The sequence below is a fragment of the Oryctolagus cuniculus genome, chromosome 18, assembly GCF_964237555.1.
Source record: "Oryctolagus cuniculus chromosome 18, mOryCun1.1, whole genome shotgun sequence".
In the NCBI taxonomy this organism is placed as follows: Eukaryota; Metazoa; Chordata; class Mammalia; order Lagomorpha; family Leporidae; genus Oryctolagus; species Oryctolagus cuniculus.
In genome coordinates this window covers 3,215,904-3,242,442 of record NC_091449.1, presented here as the reverse complement: position 1 = coordinate 3,242,442, position 26,539 = coordinate 3,215,904, and the positions used below count along the sequence as shown (strand labels likewise).

The following is a 26,539-nucleotide window of genomic DNA, read 5'->3' as shown; positions in this document are numbered from 1 at the left end:
AAGAGGGACAACCGGGACAGAATCCGGTGCCCCGACCGGGACTAGAACCCGGGGTGCCGGTGCAGCAAGGCGGAGGATTAGCCTAGTGAGCCGCGCGCCGGACACGAGTATTGCAATTTTGACGGGCTTCTAGAACCTCCACAGACCAGAGGGCGTGTGGAGATGGTGGCTCTGTTTCTGGTTGTCTGACGAGCTCCGGTTCTGTTCATGTTGAGGCGAATGGCTGAAGGTGGCTCGCTAAGGGCTTAGGTGATACTGCTCTGTGTGTGTGCATATGGCATCTGGTTTCTGTTGATGGGGGCAGGTGTCTCCATTCCCTGGCGATGCTGAGTAGCGCTGGAACAAGTGGTGCGGCTATACCCGTGATGCGGCAGTGTCCTCTCCTTGGACTCGGTACCCGAGAGTCCTGGCCGGCTCACGGGGTAGTCCTACTTAGTGGGGCCTTCATCTGTTGTCCACCAAGACTGCACTGCCTCGGGTTTCCACGAGCAGCGTAGGAGATTCCTGGAGCTCACACACCCTCACCAGCGTTTGTTACTTTTCTCTTTGTGAAAACTCAATTTTTTAAAGATTTACTGTATCTATTTGAAAGTTAGGGGTTAGGGGAAGGAGAGCTCTTCCATCCACTGGTTCACTCCCCAGGTGGCTGCAATGGCTGGAGCTGAGCCGATCCAAAGCCAGGAGCTTCTTCCGGGTCTCCCACACAGGTGCAGGGGCCCAAGGATTTGCGTCCTCTTCCACTGCTTACCCTGGCCACAGCAGAGAGCTGGATAGGCACAGGGGCAGCCGGGACTAGGCCGGTGCCCATGTGAGATGCCGGCACTGCAGGTGGTGGCTTTACCTGCTAACGCCACAGTGTTGCCTCCGGTAACTCAATTCTAACTGGAATGAGAGACTCATTTTGGTTTTGATTTGTAGTTCCCTGGTGGTAAATGGCACTGGGGATACTTCATATTTCTGGACATTAGAATTCTTCTGAGATCTCTTGCCCATTTACAAGGTGAACGGCTTGGAAACGTTCTCACTTCCTCAGTTTGTTCATTATATTTCCTGTGTGCAGAGACTCGGTGGCTGAATCCCATTTGTCGAGTTTTGCTTTTGTTACGTTTTGGGTTCTCATGCAAACACGACAGCCTCTGCTGATGTTGGGTTTCCCTCTGTTCCTGTAGTTTCATACCTTGCATTTACGTCTTTGGAGCCTTTTGAGTTGATTTTTGTTAAAGTTGCCCCCCCCCTTCCTTTTGCTTAAGTCTTTAGTGTGTGTGTGTGTGTGTGTGTGTGTGTATGTATGTGTATATATATATGTACACACCCACTTTTCCCCAAGTAGCATTTGTTGAAGAAATTGTTCTTTGTCCAGCGTTGGCTTTAGGTATGGTTAGGGAGAGTCAGTGGGGTGGACATGTGTGGACTCCGTACTGGCGTCTGTTGTGCTGGTCCATGTGTCTGTATGCCAGCACACTGCTGCTGTGTGGACTGAGTACTGGTGTCTGGGTTGGCCCCTGTGTCTGTGTACACCAGCACCCTGCTGTGTGTGGACTGAGTCCTGGTGTCTGGGTTGGCCCGTGTGTCTGTGTACACCAGGGCTCTCCTGTGTTCGGACTGAGTACTGAGTCTGAGTTGGTCCATGTGTCTATACACCAGCACCCTGCTGTGTGTGACTGAGTACTGGTGTCTGGGTTGGCCCGTGTGTGTGTGTTTGTACACCAGGGCCCTGCTGTGTGGACTGAGTCCTGGTGTCTGAGTTGGTCCATGTGTGTCTGCAACAGGGCCGTGCTACTGTGTGGACTGAGTCCTGGTGTCTGGGTTGGCCCCTGTGTCTGTGTGTATATCAGCACCCTGCTGTGTGTGACTGAGTACTGGTGTCTGAGTATTCCATGTGTCTGTACACCAGGGCCCTGCTGTGTGGACTGAGTACTGGTGCTGGGTTGGCCCCTGTGTCTGTGTATACCAGCACCCTGCTGTGTGTGGACTGAGTCCTGGTGTCTGAGTTGGCTCATGCGTCATAGTATGCCAGCACCAGGCTGTTGTGGCTACTTGACCTCTTCACTGTGTCTTGAGGTGAGATGTGATGCCTGCAACTTTGTTTTATTCCTGATTTCTTTGGCTACTAAATGGCTCTTGTGCTTCCACTTGAATACTAGGGTCGCTTTTCTAGTTCTGTAAAGAATATCCTTGATACGTGGTGTTGAATCCAGAATACTGAGTATTAAAGACGTCTTAGGCCGGCGCCGCGGCTCACTATGCTAATCCTCCGCCTAGCGGCGCCGGCACACCGGGTTCTAGTCCTGGTTGGGGCGCCAGATTCTGTCCCGGTTGCCCCTCTTCCAGGCCAGCTCTCTGCTGTGGCCCGGGAGTGCAGTGGAGGATGGCCCAGGTGCTTGGGCCCTGCACCCCATGGGAGACCAGGAAAAGCACCTGACTCCTGGCTCCTGCCATCGGATCAGTGCGGTGCGCCGGCCGCGGCGGCCATTGGAGGGTGAACCAACGGCAAAGGAAGACCTTTCTCTCTGTCTCTCTCTCTCACTGTCCACTCTGCCTGTCAAAAAATAAAAAGACGTCTTAGTGTACAACCCGTAAATGTCTATTTCCATCTTTCTGTATCTAAACTTTTTTTATGTAACAATTTTGCCTCAGAATCATGTTACGTCATCTTGATTCAGTTCCTTCTCCAGGGACATCAATAAACCTGATGTTAGATCCTTTTTGTCAAATATAAGCTACTTCTGATCCTTTTACTTAGATTTTTTAAAAAGTTTTTAAAGCTTATTACAGGAGATGGCACTGTGGCATAGTGGGCTAAGCTGCCGCCTGTGGCACTGGCATCCCATATGGGCACCACCTTGTCTTGGCTGCTCCACTTCCGATCCAGCTCTGTGCTATGGCCTGGGAAAGCAGTGGAAGATGGCCCAACTGCCTGGGCTCCTGCACCCGTGAGGGGGACCAAGAAGTGGCTCCTGGCTTTGGATCAGCTCATCTCTGGCCATCGTGGCCACCTGGGGAGTGAACCAGTGGACGGAAGACCTCTCTCTGTCACTCTCTAACTATCTGTAAAGTAAAATCTTGATAGACAATTTATTTGAAAGGCAGAGTTGGAGGAAGAGGGTGAGGGGGAAAAAGAGATGGATCTTCCATCTACTGGTTCACTCCCTCCCTAAGTGGGACACAGTGGCCAGGACTGGGCCAGACTGAAGCCAGGACACTCCTCTGGGTCTCCCACATGGATGCAAGGGCCCAAACGTTTGGGCCATCCTCATCTGCTTTTCCAGGCACATCAGCAGGGAGCTGGACCAGAAGTGGAGCAGTGGGCTGTAGAACTGGTACTCACACGGGATGTCAGCAGGTGTGGTAGGCGGAGGCTTAACCTGCTACACCACAACACTAACCCCACCTTTTACATTCCAATCTCACGTTCATTATCTTGATAGCTTTGCTAACTTCCTTCAATGTGCTTTATTTTTTCCTTCAAATCTGTATTAGACACTTTCAAATTTAGTTCTCATTGCTGCTAATTTTTTTTTTTTTTGACTTGAACTCCTAGAGTGGGGTGGGGCGGGGGAGGTTTGGAGCAGAGGGAAGAGAAATCTTGCATCTTCTGGCTCCCAAATGGCTGCAGTGGCTGGAGCTGGGAGCCCAGAACTCCGTCCAGGTTTCCCACGTGGGTGCAGGAGCCCAAGCACTAGGTTCAGGTGCTGCCTTCCCTGGGTGCTTTAGCTGGGAGCTGGATTGGAAGCAGAGCAGGCGGTCCTTGAACTGGCTCTGTGAGGCTGGTGCCAGCGGCAGTGGCTTAACCCACTGTACCACAGCGCCAGCCCTGAGAGAGCCTTGACTGCTGTGTGTACTGAGACTTCAATATATCGTCAAACTATGACTTCCCTCAGCGTTTGTTAAAGGATAGGAGAAAATGCGCTGCCCCAAGTCCCTGAGCAGTGCACCCTGAGCTGTGGTCTGAGAACAGGGACAAAGGCCTCCTTCCCCCTCATGTGTGAATGAGTGAACAGACTTCAGTTCCCACTGGTGGGGGCTGGGTGTGGGTGCCTCACCTAGAATGAAGTGCTCCACCAAAATTATGAATTATCCTAACTTTAAAAATTTTATCTGAAATCTTGGGTGTTGCCAAAGCTTTATGGGAAAATATGGAAAGCTAATACTTCAGTTATTTAAAATTTATTTGAAAGAGTTACACAGAGAGGAGGAGAGGCAGAGAGAGGTCTTCCATCTGCTGGTTCACTCCCCAATTGGCAGCAGTGGCTGGAGCTGCACTGATCTGGAGCCAGGAGCTTCTTCCAGGTCTCCCACATGGATGCAGGGGCCCAAGGACTCGGGCCATCTTCTGCTTTCCCAGGCCACAGCAGAGAGCTGGATTGGAAGAGGAGCAGCCGGGACTAGAACCGGCGCCCATGTGGGGTGCCGGCGCTTCAGGCCAGGGCATTAACCCACCACGCCACAGCGCCAGCCCCAAGTTATTTGTTTTTGAGTGAACAATATATTATGAATATTCATAGACTCGAATTGTTAGGTATGGATTTAGAGAAGAGCCCATAATGTATATTCAGTCAAAAACCATGTCCCAGAAGCAACGCACTGTAACTTCACTGTGCAGAGGAAAAACGGGCAGAAGAAAGTGACACAAATGAACTCTGGACCACGATTCCGCGTGACGGGATTTTGGAATGGCTTTACTTACCCGTGTTTTAAACTCGCGACAACCTTGGGATAGGGCTTGGTGAGGAGTGCGTCAGTCCGGCCATGTGAACGGCTCCTGCTTGCTAGACAGAGGGGAGTGGCGGATGCTGTCACCCTCCTGGACCTTTTTTTTTTTTTTTTTTTGACAGGCAGAGTGGACAGTGAGAGAGAGAGACAGAGAGAAAGGTCTTCCTTTGCCGTTGGTTCACCCTCCAATGGCCGCCGCGGCCGGCGCGCTGCAGCCGGCGCACCGCGCTGATCCGAAGGCAGGAGCCAGGTGCTTCTCCTGGTCTCCCATGGGTGCAGGGCCCAAGCACTTGGGCCATCCTCCACTGCACTCCCTGGCCACAGCAGAGAGCTGGCCTGGAAGAGGGGCAACCGGGACAGAATCCAGCGCCCCGACCGGGACTAGAACCCGGTGTGCCGGCGCCGCTAGGTGGAGGATTAGCCTAGTGAGCCGCGGCGCCGGCCTTCTCCTGGACCTTTGCCGTGCTGGCAGGAGCCCGGCGACGCTGCCCTGGGCCCCGCTTGTCCTTGTTGGGCCCCTTGGGAATCTACTCCCATTCGTTCCATTCTGTGCCCCTGAGTTTTGTCTTGAAATTTTAAATTCAGATTACGAGCCAAATTCTAGTTCTCCATTCTTCATTCCTCATTATCATTAGTTTCCAGGGGGCATATATTTGGTCCATAGGTGACTGGTTGATTATGGTGAGATTAATAAAAGAATGAGTGGGGGAGGGAGCCTGGGTAAGATCAACTTGAGAGGCAGTTGATAGTTAAATTCATCTAAAAACCTAGCTTTGGATCATTTTTTGGAAATTTACATTTACTGAAAAGTTAAAAAAAGAAAATGAAATACTGTAGTCTCTGAAATTGTCTATTCTTCCCTGGTTTTTGCTTTTAAAGGTAGGCTAAGATTTTGTCTGACTGGAGTAACGCGTGATGTGTAACAGAAATGCTTGCGTAGTGGTTGACCAGTGCTGTTGACCAGTTACGTTACTGAGTAAGACGGGTGTATACTGGGGCGCGTGACTTCTATGGCAGTTGTTAAGTCTTGCTGTGGAGCTCACCCCCAAGAGGACCCAGAGTCTGGGTTTTTTTCAAGACTGATTTATTTGAAAGGGCAGAGTTAAAGGCAGAGAGCAAGCTTCCATTCGCTGGAACACATGGACTGGGGCTGATAGGAAGCCAGGAGCCAGCAGCTTCATCCGGGTCTCCCACGTGGGTGCAGGGGCCCAGCACTCTGGCCGTCCTCCACTGCTGGACCAGGTGCATTAGCAGGGAGCTGGATTGGAGGTGGAGCAGCCGGGACTTGAACCGGCGCCCATGTGGGATGCCGGCACTGCTGCTGGTGGCTTTACCTGCTATGCCATAGCGCCGGCCCCCTCATTGATTTTTGTCTCCTGTTGTCAGCAGTGACTTGTCCTGGATGTGGAATTGTCTGAAGCTGTGTGGGGGTAGTACAGGATATTTTGATAGGCAAGGCTTGAAAATGACACTCTGCTTGTGGTCACTTGTGTGGTCACACCGAACAGCAGGGGAGGGGTGTTTGACCATGAAGCTTTCCATCGTGAGGCAAAACAGGGCCTAGACATGGAGGAGAGGCAGGAGAATGTGCCAGCAAACTGGACACACTGTGGCATCCACCAGGGACCGTTCCCAAGTCCCTGAGTCGAGAAGCCCTGGGAGTTCTCCCTCTCTGAGGACAGCGAGGTCGGTACTGGAGGGTCACTGGGGACAGCTGAGCTGATCTTGACCTTCACAAAAATCCACTTTGCAATTGAAGACGGGGCGTAATCCTCACCTGGAATAAACTGGAATCGAACGTTGGCGGGAACTAAGGAATTGGGCCTCGGTGAGCTGGGATCCACATTGTCCTCGGAAGTGGCTGAAATCCCAGCTCGCCCTGGGGCCACGTGAGATGCCCTGGGGCCACGTGAGATGCCCGTGGCGTGGGGCTTCCTTATTAGGGACTTACTGGAGTAGCTTAGTCACTCTTCTGGGAGCGGTGTTTGGAGTGTCCTTCCAGCACACCTTGTACTTGGCTCTGTGTCCCCTCAATGTGTGTCCCCTCAATGTGTGTCCCCTCAATGCAGGGCACTGCCCGGACCGTTTTGCTGACCGCCTTTGGTCCCCCAATCTGTTCCTGAACCTGGAAGGGATGCAGTGTGATAAAACGGTGGTTCAGGCGTGCTTTTCAAACGTAGCCGGCAGCCAGGACTGGAGATAACCCAGGCCTCACGGTTACAGGTCGGACATGGGTGGACTGTCCAATGCTGACAGTCATCAGTCTGAGTTAGTCCAGCCCCGTGAACCCTCTGAATTTTTTTTAGCAAGGTAGGGGTAGAATTGAACTTGGTGGCTTGTTGACGCTATGAACCATTCAGAATCAACACCAGTGTGCACAGTCCTGCCTCCCACAGGCCTTGAGCGGATGGGGACATGGATGGATTCTCTACTGGGGAGAGGGCAGCCCTTCTTGGAGCTGATGCGTGGTTCCCAAGTAGCCACACGTTGCTTTAGTTTCCAGCTCCAAGTTAGGCTTCCGATTTCGGTCGTGGGCTTCCAGGGGCAGCATTCCGGATAGATGACAGCCCTAACGCAGGACAGTCGCTGTACGAATGTGCCAGTTGGTCTGGAGTCGCTCCGAGGACCGAGTGAGTGTTCACATGACTTCAATTTTCTTCTTCACTCAGGTAAGCCAAACCCATACAAAAACCGGATGAAGGAAAGATTCCGACTCGTGTGGATCCAGGAATCCAACCTCCCAGTCCCCGAGAGCTTTTACAAAGACTCGGTAGGCGTGGAGTACAGCACGCTGACCAGGGCCGCTGCCGAGGCACCTGGACCGGCCACCGTGGCTATGAATGGCCCAGAAGGATGCGGGAAAACGACGATCCTGAGGAAGGTGATGCTGGAGTGGGCGGAGGGAACCCTGTGGAGGGACAGATACACCTACGTCTTCTTCCTCAGCGTGGACGAGCTGAATCGCGTGGTGGAAACGAGCTTGGCGGAGCTCCTCTCCAAGGACTGGCCCGAGTCTGCGGAGTCGCTGGAAGACGCCTTGGCGCACCCGGAGAAGATCCTGTTCATCATGGACGGCTTCGAGGAGCTGAAATTCGACTTGAACGTGAAGACGGACGCGTGCAGCGACTGGAGGCGGCGCTGGCCGACGCCGGTGCTCCTGAGCAGCCTGCTACAGAAAAGCATGCTCCCGGGGTGCTCTCTGGTCCTCGGGTTCGGGACGCGGAGCATGCAGAGCAACAGGTTCTTGCTGAAGCACCCGGTGCTAGTAGGTCTCCAGCCGTTCTCCGAGCACCACAGGAAGCTGTACTTCTTCCACTTCTTCGATGACACGGACGAAGCCATGCGGGCGTTCAGCTTCGTGAGCAACATCCCGCCGCTGTTCGTGCTGTGCGAGAGTCCCCTCGTGTGCTGGCTGGTCTGCACTTGCGTGAAGTGGCAGCTGGACCGGGGGGAGAGCCTCTGCATCGACCCCGAGACGGGCACCTCCCTGTACGTGTCCTTCGCGGCAACCGCGTTCAAGGCGGGGAGGTCGGATTCCCTGCTGCAGAACAGGGCGCGGATGAAAAGCCTGTGCTCCCTGGCCGCCGAGGGGATGTGGACCCAGGCCTTCTTCTTCGTCCAGGAAGACATCGGGAGGAACGGCATCTCGGAGTCCGACCTTCTCATGTGGGTGGGCATGCGGCTGCTCCGGCGGCGGGGCGACGGCTTCACCTTCAACAACAGGTCCCTCCAGGAGTTCTGTGCCGCCCTGTACTACTACCTCCGGCAACCCAGGGAGCAGCAGAACGCAGCCATCGGGACCGTGGCCCAGATGGTGGCGGCCAGCATGGGTCACGTCCACACCCACCTGTCCCAGGTCGGGGGGTTCCTGTTGGGGATCTCGACCCATAGGATTCTCAACCTGCTGGAGACGTCCTTTGGCTTCGTGCTGTCGAAGGCGATGAAGCCGGAAATAATCCAAAGCCTTAAAAGTTTGGGTCAGCACGAGCCCGATAAGGGGGAAGTGAATTTCCAGAGGCTGTTCTCAGCCTTGTTCGAGACTCAGGATGAGGACTTTGTAATAAAAGTGATGAATTTCTTTGAAGAAATCTTCATTAACATCGAAGATACCGATCAAATGGTCATAGCTTCCTACTGCCTGAAGCATTGTCGAAGCCTCAAGAAACTGCACCTCTGTATCAATAACGTGTTTCCGTATGACCTCTCCTCGCCCATAAGGTGAGTGCATCGGTTAATCCTCTGTCCCCTGCATGCCGTGCCTGCAGTCGCTTTGGTGGTCAGTGGGGAATCCGTGGGTCCTCGTACTCCTGTGGTCAACAGCCTGGGTCCTGCAGCCAGAGGCATCCTCCCGAGCCCTGGTGCTGCTGGCGGCTCCCAATGGGACCGTGAGCAGCAGCTGGTAGAACGTTCCCCTTCAGTGTCTTTGCCCACGTCCCTGTTGGCTCTGCTGACTTCTGCTCTGTATCCTTTAATTGGATTCAGAAGAACGGCTTGCGGTTGAGAACAGACATGGCCCCATTCCCGAGCTGCCTGGAGACGGTTCCCTGCTCCCTGAGGGGTCTCCGCGTGTTGACCGCTGCTCCCGTGACCAATATTCTCCCCTCCAGGAGGGGTGGGGAAGGTGGAGTAGCTCGTCCAGGGTCACGTCGTGAGTCAGTGGGAAAGCCACAGCTGGGTCCCATAATTGGTGGCCGATCCATTTTCTTAACGGCTACGCCGTGTTGACTGTTTACCTGGCTGGACTTCCCGCTCCCTCCTGGGTGAGATGAGCTTGGAGGGGCCCTGGGCCGTCGTCTGTCTCCGGACTGTCTCGCGTTGAACTCGGCTCCTGGTGAGAATCCTGCTGTCTGGTCTTCCTCAGTGAGATTCAGACGATCTTCTTCTGGCGGGATCTCTGCTCGGTGTTCACCAACAGCAGGAAGTTCCAGGTGTTAAAACTGGACAGCTGCACACTTGACGACGTGTCCCTGGGCATCATCTGCAAGGCCCTGGCCCGGCCCGGCTGCAGAATCGAAAGCTTGTGGTAAGTTGGGTGTTTGCCTGTCCCGTGGGTAAGGAGCCTGCGGGGTTCGCTGTTCTCTGCTCTGGCCTCCTGGGGAGAAGATCAATGCGGAGACGTGGTGGGACCCAGCGTATGGGGTGTCGTGGCGGCAGAGGTTAAGTGCGAGGGATCTTCGACAAGTTCATGGAAAAGTGCCAGCATTTCGGGTTGTGGCGCCAGGTTAAGTGCATCTTTGAATTCTCATGAACTTCTGGAAATACAAGTTTCTATTTGCATAGACCTGGCTGATAAGCACAAGTGGATCTGACTTGTAAGTCCACTGAAAGCCAAGCTGACATGTTCTGGGTACTCCAGGCAACGCCCATTTCCTACCTGTCATGACAGCGCCTATGTTTCCTGCAGAAACTGGACTGAAGAAACTTGGTCGTTTCCCAACCTTGCAAATAATAGCAAGGCCAACAGCAAAAGCTGAACCCAGTTTTAACTCTGGAACCAGCAATTGAGTCTTTACCTTGTCTATCTTTTTTTTTTAATTAATTAATTTTTTTTTTTGACAGAGTGGACAGTGAGAGAGACAGAGAGAAAGGTCTTCCTTTGCCGTTGGTTCACCCTCCAATGGCCGCCGCGGCCGGTGCGCTGCGGCCGGCGCACCGCGCCGATCCGATGGCAGGAGCCAGGTGCCTCTCCTGGTCTCCCATGGGGTGCAGGGCCCAAGCACTTGGGCCATCCTCCACTGCACTCCCTGGCCACAGCAGAGAGCTGGCCTGGAAGAGGGGCAACCAGGACAGAATCCGGCGCCCCGACCGGGACTAGAACCCGGTGTGCTGGCGCCACTAGGCAGAGGATTAGCCTAGTGAGCCACGGCGCCGGCCTTACCTTGTCTATCTTAAAACCCCAAACTCGCAGCTACTGGGTGCTTCCTCAGAAGCAGTCTGGTCTGTATCATTCACTCCGGCACGTGCACCTTGCCTGTGGATGAGGGACTGGGCTGGATCTCACAACGCAAAGAGGCACAAACATAGCTTGGACGTGAGTTGCTGTGGCTCAGATAAACGTGGGATGTGCCTGACACTTCCCTTGTAACACATAGGGTGTTAGGTGCAGGGCAGGGACGTTGGGGACATGAGATGCCGGCAGCCTGATGTCCTGTCTGAAGACCCCAGCAGAAATCCTCTGTAGGCAGGACTAACCAAGATTGACAGGTCACGGGAGAAGTCCCCGGGTGTCTCGTGCTGGGGCCTTGTGACGCTGGCTTACCTTTTACAGGTGCAACTTTATTTATAATTTTGGAAAAGGCTTGGACTTCTCTAAGGCGATTCTTCACAGCTTCCACCTGAAGTACCTGAACCTGTACGGCACCAGCCTGTCCACGGGTGCCGTCACGTACCTGTGTGAGACGTTGCGGTACCCGGCATGCAATGTGGAGGAGCTCGTGTGAGTCCCTGGCCTGGGCGTGCCGCGGGGAGGCCGCAGTGTGCATGTGCCCGTTGGCTTTCCTGGAGCTCGGTACATCCGTCTTCACCCCTTGGCTTTCTGTCCTCGGCGTCGGGCTGTGCAGACCCTGTGGGAAGGTGGGGGTGATTGTGAAGGCAGGGCCTCCCCCCAGGAGGCTGGTCGGACTCCCCAGCTCTCGTGCTCACTTCCATCGTGTCTCTGGGCGCCTTGCCTGCCCTCTCTCGGCTCTGCCCCCAACAACACGAGCCGAGTCTTGGCCCCATTTCTTGCTGAAGCTATTCGGTGAAACTGGAAGCCGGTGGCATGATCTTGAGTGTGATCTTGCTGGGAGACTGACACCACGGAGCCGGAGGGAACGTGCTGGCCCAGAGACCCCTACTCCTCTTGAGGACAGTATCTGGGTTGCTTCCATCCCAACCGGTGATGGCCAGGCGGGGCCTGCCCGTTGCTCACAGAGGGAAGTTGAGGCAGCAGTGGCCAGACTCGCCTGACATCCACTGGGTCACGGAACTCGCCTGACATCCCAGGTCACTGTCGGCAGGAATGGAAGACCCGGTAGGCACAGTCTCACACACCTCTGACTCGGCTGCCTCCAGTTGCAGTAGCCGGACTGATAGGAGTTCTTGGGCTACGGGATCCCTAGAGATCTGGGCCTTCAAAGCCTTCCTAAATCCCAGAAACCACCCCCCCCCCTTTTTTTTGACAGGCAGAGTGGACAGTGAGAGAGAGAGAGAAAGGTCTTCCTTTACCGTTGGTTCACCCACCGCCTCCCCACCCCCCATGGCCACTGTGGCCGGCATGCTGCGGCCGGCGCACCGCGCTGATCTGAAGCCAGGAGCCAGGTGCTTCTCCTGGTCTCCCATGGGGTGCAGGGCCCAAGCACTTGGGCCATCCTCCACTGCAACTCCCTGGCCACAGCAGAGAGCTGGCCTGGAAGAGGGGCAACTGGGACAGAATCCGGCGCCCCGACCAGTACTAGAACCTGGGGTGCTGGCGCCGCAGGTGGAGGATTAGCCTAGTGAGCCGCGGCGCTGGCCCCCCTCTGTCTTTCTACGCTAATTCTCTCTCCTCCGGGTGAACGTGGAAACTGCTTTTGCTCTTGCATTGTTGACGGCACTGCATGGAGTGTTTCTTTTCAAAGATTGAGAGGCAGAGTTAGGGAGAGATGGAGAGGAGGGTCTTGAACTTGCTGGTTTGCTCACTTGGGCCATCTTCCACTGCCTTTCCGGGCCAGAAGCACAGAGCTGGATCAGAAGTGGAGCAGCCGGAACATGAGCCGGTACCCATAAGGAATGCTAGCTCCACAGGTGGAGGCTGAACCTACGAGGCCCCCGTGCCGGCCTCTGCATAGGGTGCTTGTTCTTTTTTTTTTTTTTTTGCCAGGCATAGTTAGAGACAGAGTTATAGACAGAGAGAGACAGAGAAAGGTCTTCATTCTGTTGGTTTTCACCCCCAAATGGCCACTACGGCCGGTGCTGCGCCAATCTGAAGCCAGGGGCCAGGTGCTTCCTCCTGGTATCCCATGCGGGTACAGGACCCAAGCACTTGGGCCATCCTCCACTGCCCTCCCTGGCCACAGCAGAGAGCTGGACTGGAAGAGGAGCAACCAATACAGAACCGGCACCCCAACTTGGACTAGAACCCGGGGTGCTGGCACTGCAGGCGGAGGATTAGCCTAGTGAGCCGCGGCGCTGGCCACTACGTTATCGTAATGTGATGATACTAGGCTGACAGTGTATCTTGGCTTTGTGAACAGTGCCTCTATGAACACGGTGAAGCAGGAATGCCTTTGCCATGATGAACTCTTCTGGGTGAATACCCACTACTGGGATGGCTGGACCATACGGCAGTTCCATTTCAAGTTTTCACAGAAATCTCAAATCTCCAGCCTGCTCCCTACAGTGGCTACACTCGCTCATATTCTGGCTTCTGTACATTTTTCTAAACTTGTGTATTGGGATCTTATCCCATTGAAGGTAATGTGAAGAATATGACAGTTCTCAAGATGTCTCTGCATTGTGGCTTTGCTTATCTGAGTAGAATTCCCTGAGCTTCCCGAATCTGGATCAATGTTAATGTGGGGTTCTGAACACGTGTTCCCATGACATCTTTAAACGTGGCTTGTGCCCTACTACCCTTTAACTTCCTCCTGATCTGAGAGGACCAGTCCTGCCCAACTTTGCATCGAAACTTGGGTAGAGGAGGCGCTTCGGAGATGAGCGCTCCATGTGGCCGAACTTGGGTAAGCACCTACCTCTGAGTAGGATGGAGATGGAGAAAACCGGAAGCAGCTGTGACGGGGCTGAGACGATGTCAAGGACTCCGCAGGGCCTGGCTACCGGCCCCTGTGAGTCACACGAGGGCTCAGACCAGGCTGTGTCCACCCCCACACTTGGGTGGGGGTGTATGACATGAAGTGTGCATCCTGGCCTTCATTGCCACTTCCTGGTGCAGATCTCCAAAGCCCTTGAGTCCATGAACGTTGGGGGTAGAAGCAGAGGTCTCGTCTTAAAGTACTTGGTCTCTGTGGTTCCTGACAGACTGGAAGCTTCCTGGGTGCTAGGAGCATCTTACGGACATGGCTCTCGGTGGGCTCCTGATGAGAACTGATTCCCAGAAGGACCATGGCCCAAGTTTGGCCTTTCTCAACCCTTCCCCCTCCTCAGGGGGAGGGGAGCACCCAGAGTGGAGGGAGTAATCGTGCCCGTGGGATGGAGGCCCTGTGAGACTGCCCACAGTGTGGAGTCTGGGGAGCTTCAGGCTGCCAGACACAACCATGCTGTGTACCCCAGCTGTGGTCCTAGAAGCCCCGGCAGCTTCCCTCCCAGATCTGCCCTACGCTTGCTTCGTCTGGCTGTCCATCTGTCCCTTATCACATCGCTTATTTATGTACCAAACTCGTGGATGGAGTCCCTGAGTTCTTTGATCCATTCTGGCAAACCCATCAATCTGAGGGAAGGGATTGGGGGAACAGCAGACTTGGAGCTGGTGGCCAGAAGCACAGGCAAATACTTGGGGACTGCCTCTGGCACTGGAAGTGGGGAGCAGTCTTGCAGGGTGGACTCAGCCTGGATCTGCCCACAACTCGGGGTGGACAGTGCCAGGGTCGAGGTTAAGTATGCAATCAGTATCCACTGAAAGCCTCGGACTCAGTGGGTGGAAAACCCCACAGAGGATTTGGAGACCAGAGGTGATGTGTTCTCTACTGGGGGTGTGAGTCCACCTGAGTGTGAGAGGGGCCAAGAGTAGGCTTTGCTGTTGTTTATAGCACTGTGGCCAGGTCAGTCGATAACTGGATTTGTTGAATTCCATGTAACACAATTTGGGGGCTTGTCCTGTTCCTTGTAGGATGTGGAGCAGTACCCCTGTCCCTTGCCCGCCAGATGCCAATAGCAAGCCCTATGTTACTAGAACCAAAAAAGTCTGCAGAGGTTTCCAGGTGTCTGCCAGAAACCAAAATCACCCTTGGTTGCGAATTGCTAGCTTAAATGTTTCCCTGCTTGAGTGGAAAGCCGTAGGTGACTAGTGGGGAGCCTGAGTCTGGCGATGATGGGGGGCTTTAAAAAGCTAGGACGCAGACGCTGGGTTGGCAGGTGCGAGACGGAAGCAGAGGCATCGTTGGCGCTGTGACCAAGCCCGTGTAGACTGCTCAAAGCCTCTTACCGTCTCTGTAGGTTGGGCAAGTGTGACCTCCCGAGTGAAGTCTCTAAGGATCTCGCCTGTGTCCTTATCTGCAACAAGCTCAAGTCGCTCTCCTTGATCGAGAACGCCCTGGGCGACGAAGGCGCGAATGTGCTGTGCGAGGGGCTCAAGCACTCAAAGTGCGCCCTGCAGACGCTGATGTGAGTATGTCTGGGGGACCTGGTGTGTGCACCGTCATTCCTTGGTCCATGTGTCTCCCCCTGGAGCGTTGTGAAACAGCAGCCATTGAAGATTGTTTCACCTAATCATCAAAGTACTTCTAATACTCTCAATTTGTATTTCTTTGAGAACATTTGACCTAGGTACCTATCATCTGATTGGGAAAATGAGAAGATTGTAGGGGAAACCTCCCACAAGAGCATCGGGAACTTGAGCTTTCTTCCTGCTGGTGCTCGTGTTCTGATGTCCCCAGGGAGGAAGCAGGAGGGAGTGGGGGCCAGGGAGCAGCGGTGGCGAGAGGGGCCTTTGTCCATGGGACCACCTAGGGCTGGGGCGCCAGGTGTGCTCCAAGTGTGGAATCCCGTGGGCAGTCTCCTGGTGAAATGTTAGCTTCCCCGGCAGGTAACCCAGCTACATCTCCATCGGGCATGCAGGAATTAGGTGGAGTTCTAGATAACTTCTGTTAATCACCAACTCGGTTCATTCGTTGCCATTTTATTGCTATATAACTGACATAACTGTATATATTTAAGGCATTCAATGATGTTGGCGGGAAATGACTTTTACAACAGTTAATAGGTGATTATTTTCTAATAGTTTCCTTATTGTATGATAACACTTGAACAATCCTGGGAAACTTACATATGCAGTACAATATGGTTAAATAGCAGAAAGTTACTTGATACATGCATTTAAATGTTACTGTAGACCAATAGATTAACACACTCATCCCGCAGTTACACCTTTTTGTTTGGTAAGATGCCTAAAATCTACTTTTGCCAAACACTTAAATACATAGTGTTGCTCCCCCTCTTCGTGGAGGAACGACACTAAACCCTGCCTAGGCTTCATATCCGAGTCACGGCACCATTATGTCGCTCCCCGTCTTTGTGGAGGAACGACACAGGACCCTGCGCTGTTCTTTTGTCTGCTCGGCCCTCCCCGGGTTTGCTGCTGGTTCTTCCCGGGTTGGCTGCCGTCCCTCCCACCTCCGTGGAAGGGCGGTGCCCCCTGCCACTTTCCCCACTTCCGCGGGGGAGCGGCACACTGCCGGCCGGCCAGCTCTCTCGGGGGCTGCACAGGTGTTCCTTCAGATAGATGTTCCTGGTGCATGCTGTCTCTCTCCTCCTTTATAGTCCTCTTCCACCAATCCCAACTCTGCTACCCACACGCCGAGTACACTGCTCTCCTCCAATCAGGAGCAGGTCCTACAGTTTATTGGTTGAACTGGAGGCAGCTGTGTAGAAGCTGTTTCTCCCTTCTCAGCGCCATATTGTGGGAGAGCAGATGCATAGAATAAGTCTTAATTCCAGTAACTTAGTCTAGTCCGAGTTGCTCCCCACACATAGGATGTAAACTGTTATCTGGTAAACTGCATTAAACCAGAAGTGGACGCCGGCGCAAAGATGGGGTGGTTTTTATCTCGAGACCTGGAGATGGTCTCACAGTTATCACACTGGACTCCATATACCACCTCCTGTATCTGTGCCACCACCACAAGTTCGAAGCCCTCCATTGTCCTGAGTGACTGCGGCGTGCAAGGGACGAGGGGAGAGCCGTGCTGTGGCGCCCTGAGGGTGCTGCCGTGCACAGCTTCGTGGGCTGACAAACCGACGTGTGTGTCTTTCTTTGCAGAGTAAACTTCTGCTGCCTCACCCGTGTCTCCTGTGACTACTTCTCCCAAACCCTTCCGAACAACATCTCTCTGTCCACCCTGGACCTGGGCTCAAATATACTGGGGGACGAGGGGGTGGCGACTCTGTGCGAGGCGCTGAAGCACCAGAACTGCACCCTCGCGGAGTTGTGGTAGGTGTGGCCCTGGCGCCTCCGCGTCGGCGTTTCTGGTGTTGGCACTGGGAGGGAGACCGGGCGAGTGCTGTGGTCCCAACTCCAGACTGTGATGTGGAATCCTCGTAGACCCCGCAGGGTCTCCCTGTCCCCCGTCCTGAGCGCCCTTGGCTGGGTGAGCTTGCTCAGGAGGGTGAATGTGCATTGGGGACGGAGCTGGCCAGCTGGAGTTACACAGGGGGAAACTGTGCTCAGAGACTGGCCCCCGGTGTGGTCAGTCAACGCCAGGAGGCACAGCCTGGAGGACGCCCAGTCCTCACACTACCACCTGGGCACTGCCCTGCCTGCCTAAGTGACACTGGTTAACAGGCCGCCCCCCTATTCCCAAGGGACTCTGTTTTACGGAGCCTCTCACACACATGCAGGTGGGGTGCTTGTGTGTCCTCACAATATTGGCACCTCCTGAAATCTTGACCCGGCTTGTTGGTTGCTACAAGGCATTGATCCAGTTCCTGTCCACTCAATTCTGATAGCACCCTTCCTGTGTGTGGCAAACCAAAATGTCTTCCGATGCTGTCAGTCCTCCATCCCCCGGAGAGAAATCATGCTTGAAGTCAAGTAGAGAGAAATGCGTCGTATGTTACATGCATGTCTACGTACATCTGTACTGGCGTGTATCTACCCACCTGGCACTATTCATGTGTTCTGTGTTCATCTCTTGTCTCTCCAACTCCTGTTTGTCTATTGGAATTGATAATCCATCATCCATCCATTATCTGTCTTGGCTGTCTCACATCTATCTAAAATCCATCTCCTCTAACCATGATCTATCGCCTGTCCGTGAATCATCTTCGCATCCCTCTCTGACAGCAGGTGACAAAGACTATGGGGGGAGTGTGTGCTGGGGGCTGCAGAAGGCTTGGGAAGAGGACCCTCCACAAGCTGGTCCTGGGAGGCCTCACTGACAGGTGCCACTCGTGGAAAGACTTGAAGGCCATGAGGGAAAGCCCTGCTGGTGCCTGGGACAGAAGCTCCTTAGCCAGGGAGAATGAGAGCAGAGGCCCAGATGGAGGGAGGCAAGAGAAAGGCCACAGTGCTGGAGCAGGGCGGGGAGTGAACTCGGACGTGGTGGCACCTGCGTCGGAGCATCGTAGGCGTGCTCGGTGTTGGGTGCTTCATGTGTGAGTGGAAACGAGCTTGGATCTCCCGAGTGTACACAGTGTGTTTCTCCAGTCTGACCAGCTGTTACCTCACTCCTGCTTGCTGTAAGGACATCGCCACTGCCCTCACTTGCAATGAAAGTCTAAAGACCCTGAAACTGGGCAACAACGAGATAAAGGATGCTGGCGTGAAGCAGCTGTGTGAAGCTCTGAAGCATCCCAAAATCCAGCTGCAGCGTCTGGGGTGGGTACCTGCTGTCCTCTGGAGGGGCACCTGTTTCCGGAGGAGGGGGAGTGGGGGCCTTGATAGGGCTGACGGGAAGCAGGGTTTGAGAGAACGTGTCTGGAGCAATCTGAACACACTATCCCCTGGGACTAGGGTCTCGGTGCTGTGGGCATCCGGGGCTGGATCATGCTGGGTGGGCCTGGTGGGGCAGGACGGTTCAGCAGCCCCGGCCCCTATCCGAGTGGCCAGTAGCACCCTTTGGTTAGGTGAAGTGTCTAGCCATGGCGCCACGCCTCTCCCCGGTTGAACGGCTGCATGGAGCAGAGCCTCCTGCTTAGACGGGAAGGGGCAGGTGCAGCCGCTCTGCCTTGCAGCCTGGAAATGTGTCAGCTCACCATGGCCTGTGTTGAAGACCTCGCCTCGGCTCTCATCACCTGCAAGTCCCTGAAAGGCCTGAACCTCGACTGGATCGTGCTGGACCACAGTGGGGTGGTGAAGCTGTGCGAGGCCCTGACCCACGCGGACTGTGTCCTGGAGCTGCTTGGGTGAGTGGGTGCTGTGTCGCTGGGGGGTGCGTGACCTTGGTGAGGGCAGTCACCTGTCCGGTTTGCTCGACCTCAGCTTCAGTGGTCCTGGGGCTGGACAGTTCTTCACGGTGGAGAGTGTCCTGTGTGCTGTAGGTTCTTGGAAATACCACTCACAGATGCCTGTAGCACCTCCCTCTAGTTGAGGCCATCCAGTATCTCCAGATATTGTAGGAGAGCAATGGTTTTGTCCTTGGGTGACCCTGTCTTCCCGGGGACACTGGACAGACAGCATCTCCTGTTTTGCCCACAATCATGCAGCCGCAGATCAGGGCTGGCCCAGGCTGAGCAGGGTGTGGACTGAGGGGTGCGCTCAGGGAGAACAGCAGTCGGGGTGTTCCGAGTGCACACCTTGCACTTGGAGGGGCACCCGTGCAGCAGAGGCAGGGTTCACGCTGGGCCGCCTGCGGGGGTGACATACGGAAGACGTGGCTGTGCGTGCAACGGTTGATGAGCCCAGCCCCGTGCTCTCCGCTCTGTACCGGGACAGGGAGGAGTACTGCGTAGGGGTAGCGAGTGAGGTGCTGAGTTCGGGGGGAGAGGTGCTCTGGGCAGGGCAGGGCATGACTGACAGAGCAGCAAGAGTCATGAGGCTGAAATGGACGGGGTTCCTGCAGAGACGGGCAAAGCTCCGGCTGCCCTGAGCACGTAGCTTCCCCCTGTCCTGGCCACAGCCCGAGAGGGCCACTCGCTGCTGCTCCTTCCAGATGATGCAGTGGCTCACAGGGGCGGGCTGCCTCTGCCTGGGGCCCCGGGGCTCGGGCATGGTTAGGTTGACCTCTACAGTAGGCACGAAGGCTCTAGGCTCTTGGTTCTTAACTGCTGTGCTTGCCCGGAAATGGCTGCAGAGTTGTGAGTGGCGTGGGGAGGGGCCACAGCCAGCACAGAGGCCCTGAGGTGGAGACAGGCTGTGTGCTCACCAAGGCTGGCCAGGAGACCAGGGCAGCTGTCCGGCAGAGACCCAGCTCCTCTAGGCACGTGTCCGGTATCTAAGGCTTGGATGATAAAACCATGAATTTTCTTTGATCTACTTGAAAGTCAGAGGGGGGGATAGAGGACAGACAAACCTTCCACCTGCTGGTTCACTGCCTAAATGGCCTCAACTAGCAGGGATGGGCCAGGCCGGAGCCAGGAGCTTCTTCGGGGTCTCCCATGTGGGTGGCAGGGGCCCAGGGACTTGGGCCATTCTCCGCTGCTTTCCTAGGCCATAGCAGAGAGCTGAATGGGAAGAGGAGCAATCAGGACTCGAACTGGTTGCCCATATGGATGCCAGTGCCGTGGGTAGCAGCTTAACCTGCACCACAGTGCTGGCCCCCAAGATCTTGATCTTGTCTCCGCCTTATCTGACCACCACCCTCATACCTAAACACATCCTCTCCACAGTAGCAAACTCAAACCAGTGCTTCCTAGGTAACCTGATGGCCGTATTGCATTTGCAACCAAAAGGGAGCTTAAGCGTCTTCCCTAATGGGAAAGCCAAGGGTAAGGAAACCTCACTGTGTGTGCAAACATCAGTTGTTGACCTGCCAGCTCTCCTCCACTTCCTTGTGCAGTTGGAGCTGGAAAGGGATATGGCCGTGAACACCATGCAAGAAAGGACACAGGGAGTGTGGGGATCCTGGGAACACTGTTTTCTTAGGGAAACCTGTGTTGCAATCAACGCAACTTTGTAAACCTTTTCCTGGGACCCATGTACTCCAACAGTTTCTATTCGAGGTATAAAAGGATACAACCTTATAAAGAGATCACCTTATGAGAAAAGAAAACCGGGCCTTCTCTTCTGGTTTTTAGTGTCTTTTTTTAAACTTGAAAGGTTAAGTGACAGAGGGAGAGACGGATCTTTCGTGCACTGCTTCACTCCCCAGATGGCTGCTGTGGCTGAGAAGCCAGGAGCTTGGAACTCCCTTTAACTCCCTCTGGGTCTCTGCTGATGGGGGCAGGGGCCCAAGCACACGGGCCATCTTCCGCTTTCCCAGGCCCATGAGCAGGGAGATGGGTCGGATGTGGAGCAGACGGGACTGGAACCAACTCGTGGGAAATGCTGGCGTTAGCCAGCTGTGCCACGATGCTGGCCCCAGTACAAGTCAGTCACTATGAAGATAAACATTGTTTTCTCAAAAGTATTTTCTTTGCAATAAAAACGATGTGAACTAAAACATAAAAGCCAAACTGAACATAAAAGAAAAAGCTACAACTGAGGGGTATTCCCAAAAAACAGGGGTTAAATATTTCAGAAAGTAGAACTTACTACACTGATGGCTGACTTAAGTAACTTTAAAAAGGATTTGATAAGTTACTGGTGACCGAGACAACCAGCTCGATGGAAGTGGGCTCGGGAGACAGGACCTGGGAGGAACTTAATGGTGGATGAGACTGAAGTACTTATGGGTAAGACTGTTCTGAACATTCACTCTAAATCGCCTTAAAATTGGGTAAGAGGTATACGCAGCATTGGCAGAATCTGAATATCTCAGCTCCCATCTGCTGGTTGTACCCCTTAAGTACCCACAATGCACTTCCCATACTTCCCATCTGCTGGTCTACCTTTTTTTTTTGACAGGCAGAGTGGACAGTGAGAAAGAGAAAGGTCTTCCTTTGCTGTTGGTTCACCCTCCAATGGCTGCTGCGGCCGGCGCACTGCAGCCGGCGCACCGCGCTGATCCGAAGCCAGGAGCCAGGTGCTTCTCCTGGTCTCCCATGGGATGCAGGGCCAAAGCACCTGGGCCATCCTCCACTGCACTCCCTGGCCACAGCAGAGAGCTGGCCTGGAAGAGGGGCAACCGGGACAGAATCCGGCGCCCCGACCGGGACTAGAACCTGGTGTGCCGGTGCCGCAAGGTGGAGGATTAGCCTAGTGAGCCGCGGCGCTGGCCTGGTCTACTCTTAAGTACCCACAATGCACCTTCCATCTGTTGCTCTATGCCTTAAATATCCACAGTGTCTGAGACTGGGCTATGCCAAAGCTGGGCACCAGGAACTCAACTCTGGCTCCCCTTTGGGTTGCAGGGACCCAAGTACTTGAGCCATCACTTGATTCTCCCAGGATGCATGTGAACGGGAAGCTGGAATTGGAATGGAGCAGAGACTTTTTAAATTCATTGAATTTGCAAAGGCATGGTTAGAGGGAGAGACAGAAGTCTTGGACCTGCTGGTCACGCTGCAAATGGCCACAAGAGCCAGGACTGGGCCAGGTTGAAGCCAGGAGCTGCTACTTGAGCTCCCACATGGGTGCAGGGGTCCCGGGACTTGAGCCTGCCTCTGCAGGTTTCCCAGGCACACTGGCAGGGAGCTGGATTAGAAATGGAGTGGCTGAGACTGGCACCTGTATGGGAGGCTGGTGCCGTGGGTGCTGGCTTACCCACTATGCCACGGTGCTGGTCAGAGCTGAAACTTGAACCCGGCCTCTCAGGCATGAACAGGCACCTTAACTACCAGGCAAAGCCTGGCCCAAGTATTGGTAGCCGTTGAAGCTGGTGATGGGTGTATTAATTCATTACACTAGTCTCTGTATGTTTTAGAGAACTTGTTGAGGTATTCAAGTTAAAAAAACACAAGCAATAACAAATGTACCTGTGCATATAAAAATCAAATGAATAGAAAAATCTGACCCTCTTAGTACATGTTTTAGGCCGGCGCCGTGGCTCAATAGGCTAATCCTCCACCTAGCGGCGCCAGCACACCAGGTTCTAGTCCCGGTCAGGGCACCGGATTCTGTCCCGGTTGCCCCTCTTCCAGGTCAGCTCTCTGCTGTGGTCAGGAAGGCAGTGGAGGATGGCCCAAGTGCTTGGGCCCTGCACCCCATGGGAGACCAGGAGAAGCACCTGGCTCCTGGCTCCTGCCATCGGATCAGTGCAGTGCGCCGGCCACGGAGGCCATTGGAGGGTGAACCAACGGCAAAAGGAAGACCTTTCTCTCTCTCACTGTCCACTCTGCCTGTCAAAAAAAAAAAATACATGTTTTATGTGGACTTGCACTGTGTCGTGTAAATCAGTGTTTTTGTTCCAAAGGATGGACTCGCGTTTGCGGCAAGCTGAATACAAGTCTTTTTTTTTTTTTAAGATTTCATTTATTTGAAAGGTGGAGTTACAGAGAGGTAGATACAGGTCTTCCATCTGGTTCACTCCACAGATGGCTACAACAGCCAGAGCTGCACCAATCTGGAGCCAGGAGCTTCTTCCAGGTCTCCTACGTGGGTGCAGGGGCCCAGGGACTTGGGCCATCTGCTGCTTTCCCAGGCCATAGCAGGAAGCTGGATCAGAAGTGGAGCAGCCCAGACTCGAATTGACGCCCACATGGGATGCTGGCACTTCAGGCTAGGCCATCAACCTGCTGCGCCACAGCACCAGTGTGAATGCAATTCTTAGTCCTTATCAGGGAAGAATGACATGGAGGTAGGCTTTGGGCTGTAGAGAGGCGGGCGAATGATGTGTGTGAAGACGTTATTTCTGTTCCCCCAGGCTGGACAAGTCTGTGTATGAGGAGGAATCGCAGATGTTGCTGTCTTCCACTGAGGAGAAGGTCTCCCACCTGACGATTGTGCACGAGCCGTGGCTACAAGAGGAGTACAGGATGAGGGGCGTGGTCCCCTTGGGGAGCAACCTGAAGTAATGCGGTCCCAAGGGCCTCTCTTGGTCACCCTGGCCTTTGTCCTCCCACTTCCCCCTGTCCTGCAGGTGCACATCGGGGCAGCTGGGGTGTCTCCAGGGCTTCTCCCCGACAGTGCCGTAGCTGTGTGCTTGGGAGTGGGCTTCTGTGTTGGTGCTGTTGGTACGTGGCTCTACCCTCTATGCTCCTGTTTGGAGACTCCATCCTACCTTGCAGTATCTAAAACAATAAATACACGGAGTGAATGCTAGATGTTTGTAAAGCTTGTTTTTTTTTTTTTATGGAAGTCTTGCGTGCAGAAGTTTGAATTGGAAAGATCCTCTGATCCTTTACACTTACTTGAAAGGCAGAGTTAATGAGATGTCTTCTAGCTGTGAACCAACTTCCCAAACAGCCACAGTGGCCTGGGGCTGGGCCAGGCTGAAGTCAAGAGCCTGGAACTCCATCCGGGTCTCCCACGTGGGTGCAGGGGACCAACGACTTGGGCAGTTCTACACTGCTCTCCCAGGTGCATTAGCAGGGAGCTGGATTGGAAGTGGAGCAGCCTGGACTGGAGCCACCACTCAAAGGATACCACTGTTGCGGGCAGAGTCTTAACTCCTTGTACCGCAACTCCAGCCCTGTCCTGATGCCTACGGCTTGGAGGTCGTGCTGGAATGTGCCCACAGAGGGAGTTGGTGTCACTGGATCTTAACATAAACCCAAACTGTGTCTCTAGTTGGTCTGGCTTAGGTTTGGATCCTAATCCCAGTGCCACATAATCCCAAATGTTAATACCCTGAAAGATCGAAATATCTAAAGTCTGCACTCTCAAACCACAAGACTGCAAAGATCTTCAATTTCATGCTTCTTTAAAAGGGGGCTTATTTGAGAATAAAACATAACTGCTTCATAAGCCACTTGACATAAGACTGGCGACAATAGATTGCTGAGCGTTGGTACTAGTGCAGACTAAGGACAGTCCATGGGCACTGCAGAGTCAGAAAGCAAAATGCGTAAGCACCTGTCGCCTGGCTAGTAACTGTCCCCAGCTTGGCAGCTGGTCGCCTGTTCCTTTGAGGCACAAACTGTCATCTGGTACACTTGGTCAAACACTGGCAGGTCTCCATAGTGTGTGCACATGACCCAGAGAATGGAGATCAGAGGCCTTATGTCACAAACGCGAGGTGCAATGAATGTTGATAGTACACAGGGCTCACACACAAGCAGAGTGTGTGACAACTGCCTTCTGGGGAGCTGGATCTCCCAAGAAACGCACCATGTGGAATCCTCTGGGAGTACAGAGTTTGCCTCTCCAGCAGTACAGAAGGTGCAAAGATGCAATGTGTTGAGTGATGAACTGTAAATGCTGAGGACTTAGAGGGCAGGAGAGACTGGAGCGGGAGATGGCTCGTGCGTTGAGGGTAGGTTACAGGCAGTTGGGGGAGCTGGTCTCTGGAGCTGGATTTGTGCTGAACTTGCTGCCATGTGAATGGCTGCTGTCTTGGTTCACGTTTTCTACATAGCACTGCTCCTTAATTGTGATTGGGGTGCACCGACATGAGCGTTCCTTACTACACGGCGCTAGGTTCTGTGCTATCAGGGGTATGAGGAAGCCAGTTCCCACGCCATCCCACGCATCAGCAGTGACAGCTCTGTCGGAAGCAAGACTGGTGATGGGACAGCAACACGGTTGCAGCACTCCTCACCCCGTGCATCTGCCTGGTTTTCAGCCAGTTGCTTTAAAGCCTCCAACTCCTTACCAGCTCCTGAATTCAATCAGATGCAGCAAAGGCCACTGTGGAGAAATGATGCATTTTCAAACAACTTTTGTCATTGCTCACATCCTGGCAATCCTGGAGGGGGAGGGAGAGAGGAAGAAACTGGCACTGTGGCGCAGCGAGTTAATGCCCTGGCCTGAAGTGCCAGCATGGGCAATAGTTCAAGTCCCAGCTGCTCCTCTTCTGATCCAGCTCTCTGCTGTGGCCTGGATAGCAGTGGGGGATGGCCCAAGTCCTGGGGCCCCTGCACCCACATGGGAGACCCAGAAGAAGCTCCTGGCTTCGGATCGGTGCAGCTCCAGCCATTGTGGCCATCTGGGGAGTGAACCGGCAGATGGAAGACCTCTCTATCTCTACCTCTCTCTGTAATTCTTTCAAGTAAATAAATCTTAAAGAAACCGGCTTTCCTAGCTGCCAGTTTACCCCAGTGTCCTCCTCTGTGAGACCAGGGAGCACAACAAAACCTCCCGGGGGGGGGGTTGCTACTTCTGCAGTTAACAGATGCAGCTGAGGAAGAGATCGGATGTTTAAAGTATGCAGTGTCGCGATGCGAGCTGTGCAGAGGACACATCTCTACCTCCTGCCAGCGTTCAGCTGTATCCAAAGTGCACAGGGTAAGTGCTACGATCGCAGGTGGTTTGTCTCTCACGGGTTCATACGTTGAGAGCTCAGTCCCTCCCACCTCCGAGCGGGAGCAGGTGGGGTCCAGTGGGTGGCCCTCAGGTCCATAGGGGCTCCGCCCTTGGGAGGGTTTAAGGCGGTACTCATGTGACCCCTTGGTAGTCCTTACTACAGGAGCCTGAGCCTTGGGTAGTCCTACTGGGGTCACCACTTCCTCTCACAGGTGCTGTGTTGTTGGCCATGGGGACTTGGCAGGAGTTGGGGCTATGATGCCTGGCTTTTCGGCTCCCAGAACAGTGAGTTAAACCTCTCAAGTTTTTTTTTTTTTTTTTTTTTTTTTTTTTTTTTTTTTTTTTTTTTTTTTTTTTTTTTTACAGGTAGAGTTATAGACAGAGACAGAAAGGTTTTCCTTCCATTGGTTCACCCCCCAAATGGCCGCTAGGGCCGGCACTGCACCAACCCAAAGCCAGGAGCCAGGTGTTTCCTGCTAGTCTCCCATGTGGGTGCAGGGCCCAAGCACTTGGACCATCCTCCACTGCCTTCCCGGGCCACAACAGAGAGCTGGACTGGAAGAGGAGCAACTGGGACTAGAACCCGGTGCCCATATGGGATGCCAGTGCTGCAAGGTGGAGGATTAACCAAGTGAGCCACGGCGCCGGCCCCCTCTCTAAAGTTCTTAAGATTTATTTTTATTTGAAAGGCAGAGAGATAGGTGTGGGAGGAGGTGGAAGAAAGAGATCTTCCATCCACCATCTCACTCCCCA

General features: G+C 54.0%; 1 protein-coding gene across 1 annotated transcript in view; it reads left to right on the top strand.

Annotated features, from left to right (window-relative positions):
* The window catches only part of LOC100348957 (NACHT, LRR and PYD domains-containing protein 9), a 37,617-nt gene extending 13,991 nt beyond the window's left edge, over positions 1-23,626 (top strand). Inside the window, exons 2-9 of the mRNA XM_070062785.1 lie at positions 7,383-8,931; positions 9,575-9,736; positions 10,982-11,149; positions 14,845-15,012; positions 16,667-16,837; positions 18,053-18,223; positions 18,580-18,750; positions 23,247-23,626. Of these exons, the coding sequence (XP_069918886.1) occupies positions 7,383-8,931; positions 9,575-9,736; positions 10,982-11,149; positions 14,845-15,012; positions 16,667-16,837; positions 18,053-18,223; positions 18,580-18,750; positions 23,247-23,397 (2,711 nt within the window). The 3' untranslated portion in view covers positions 23,398-23,626. The remainder of the gene's footprint in view (positions 1-7,382; positions 8,932-9,574; positions 9,737-10,981; positions 11,150-14,844; positions 15,013-16,666; positions 16,838-18,052; positions 18,224-18,579; positions 18,751-23,246) is intronic.
* Positions 23,627-26,539: the final 2,913 nt, after the last annotated feature.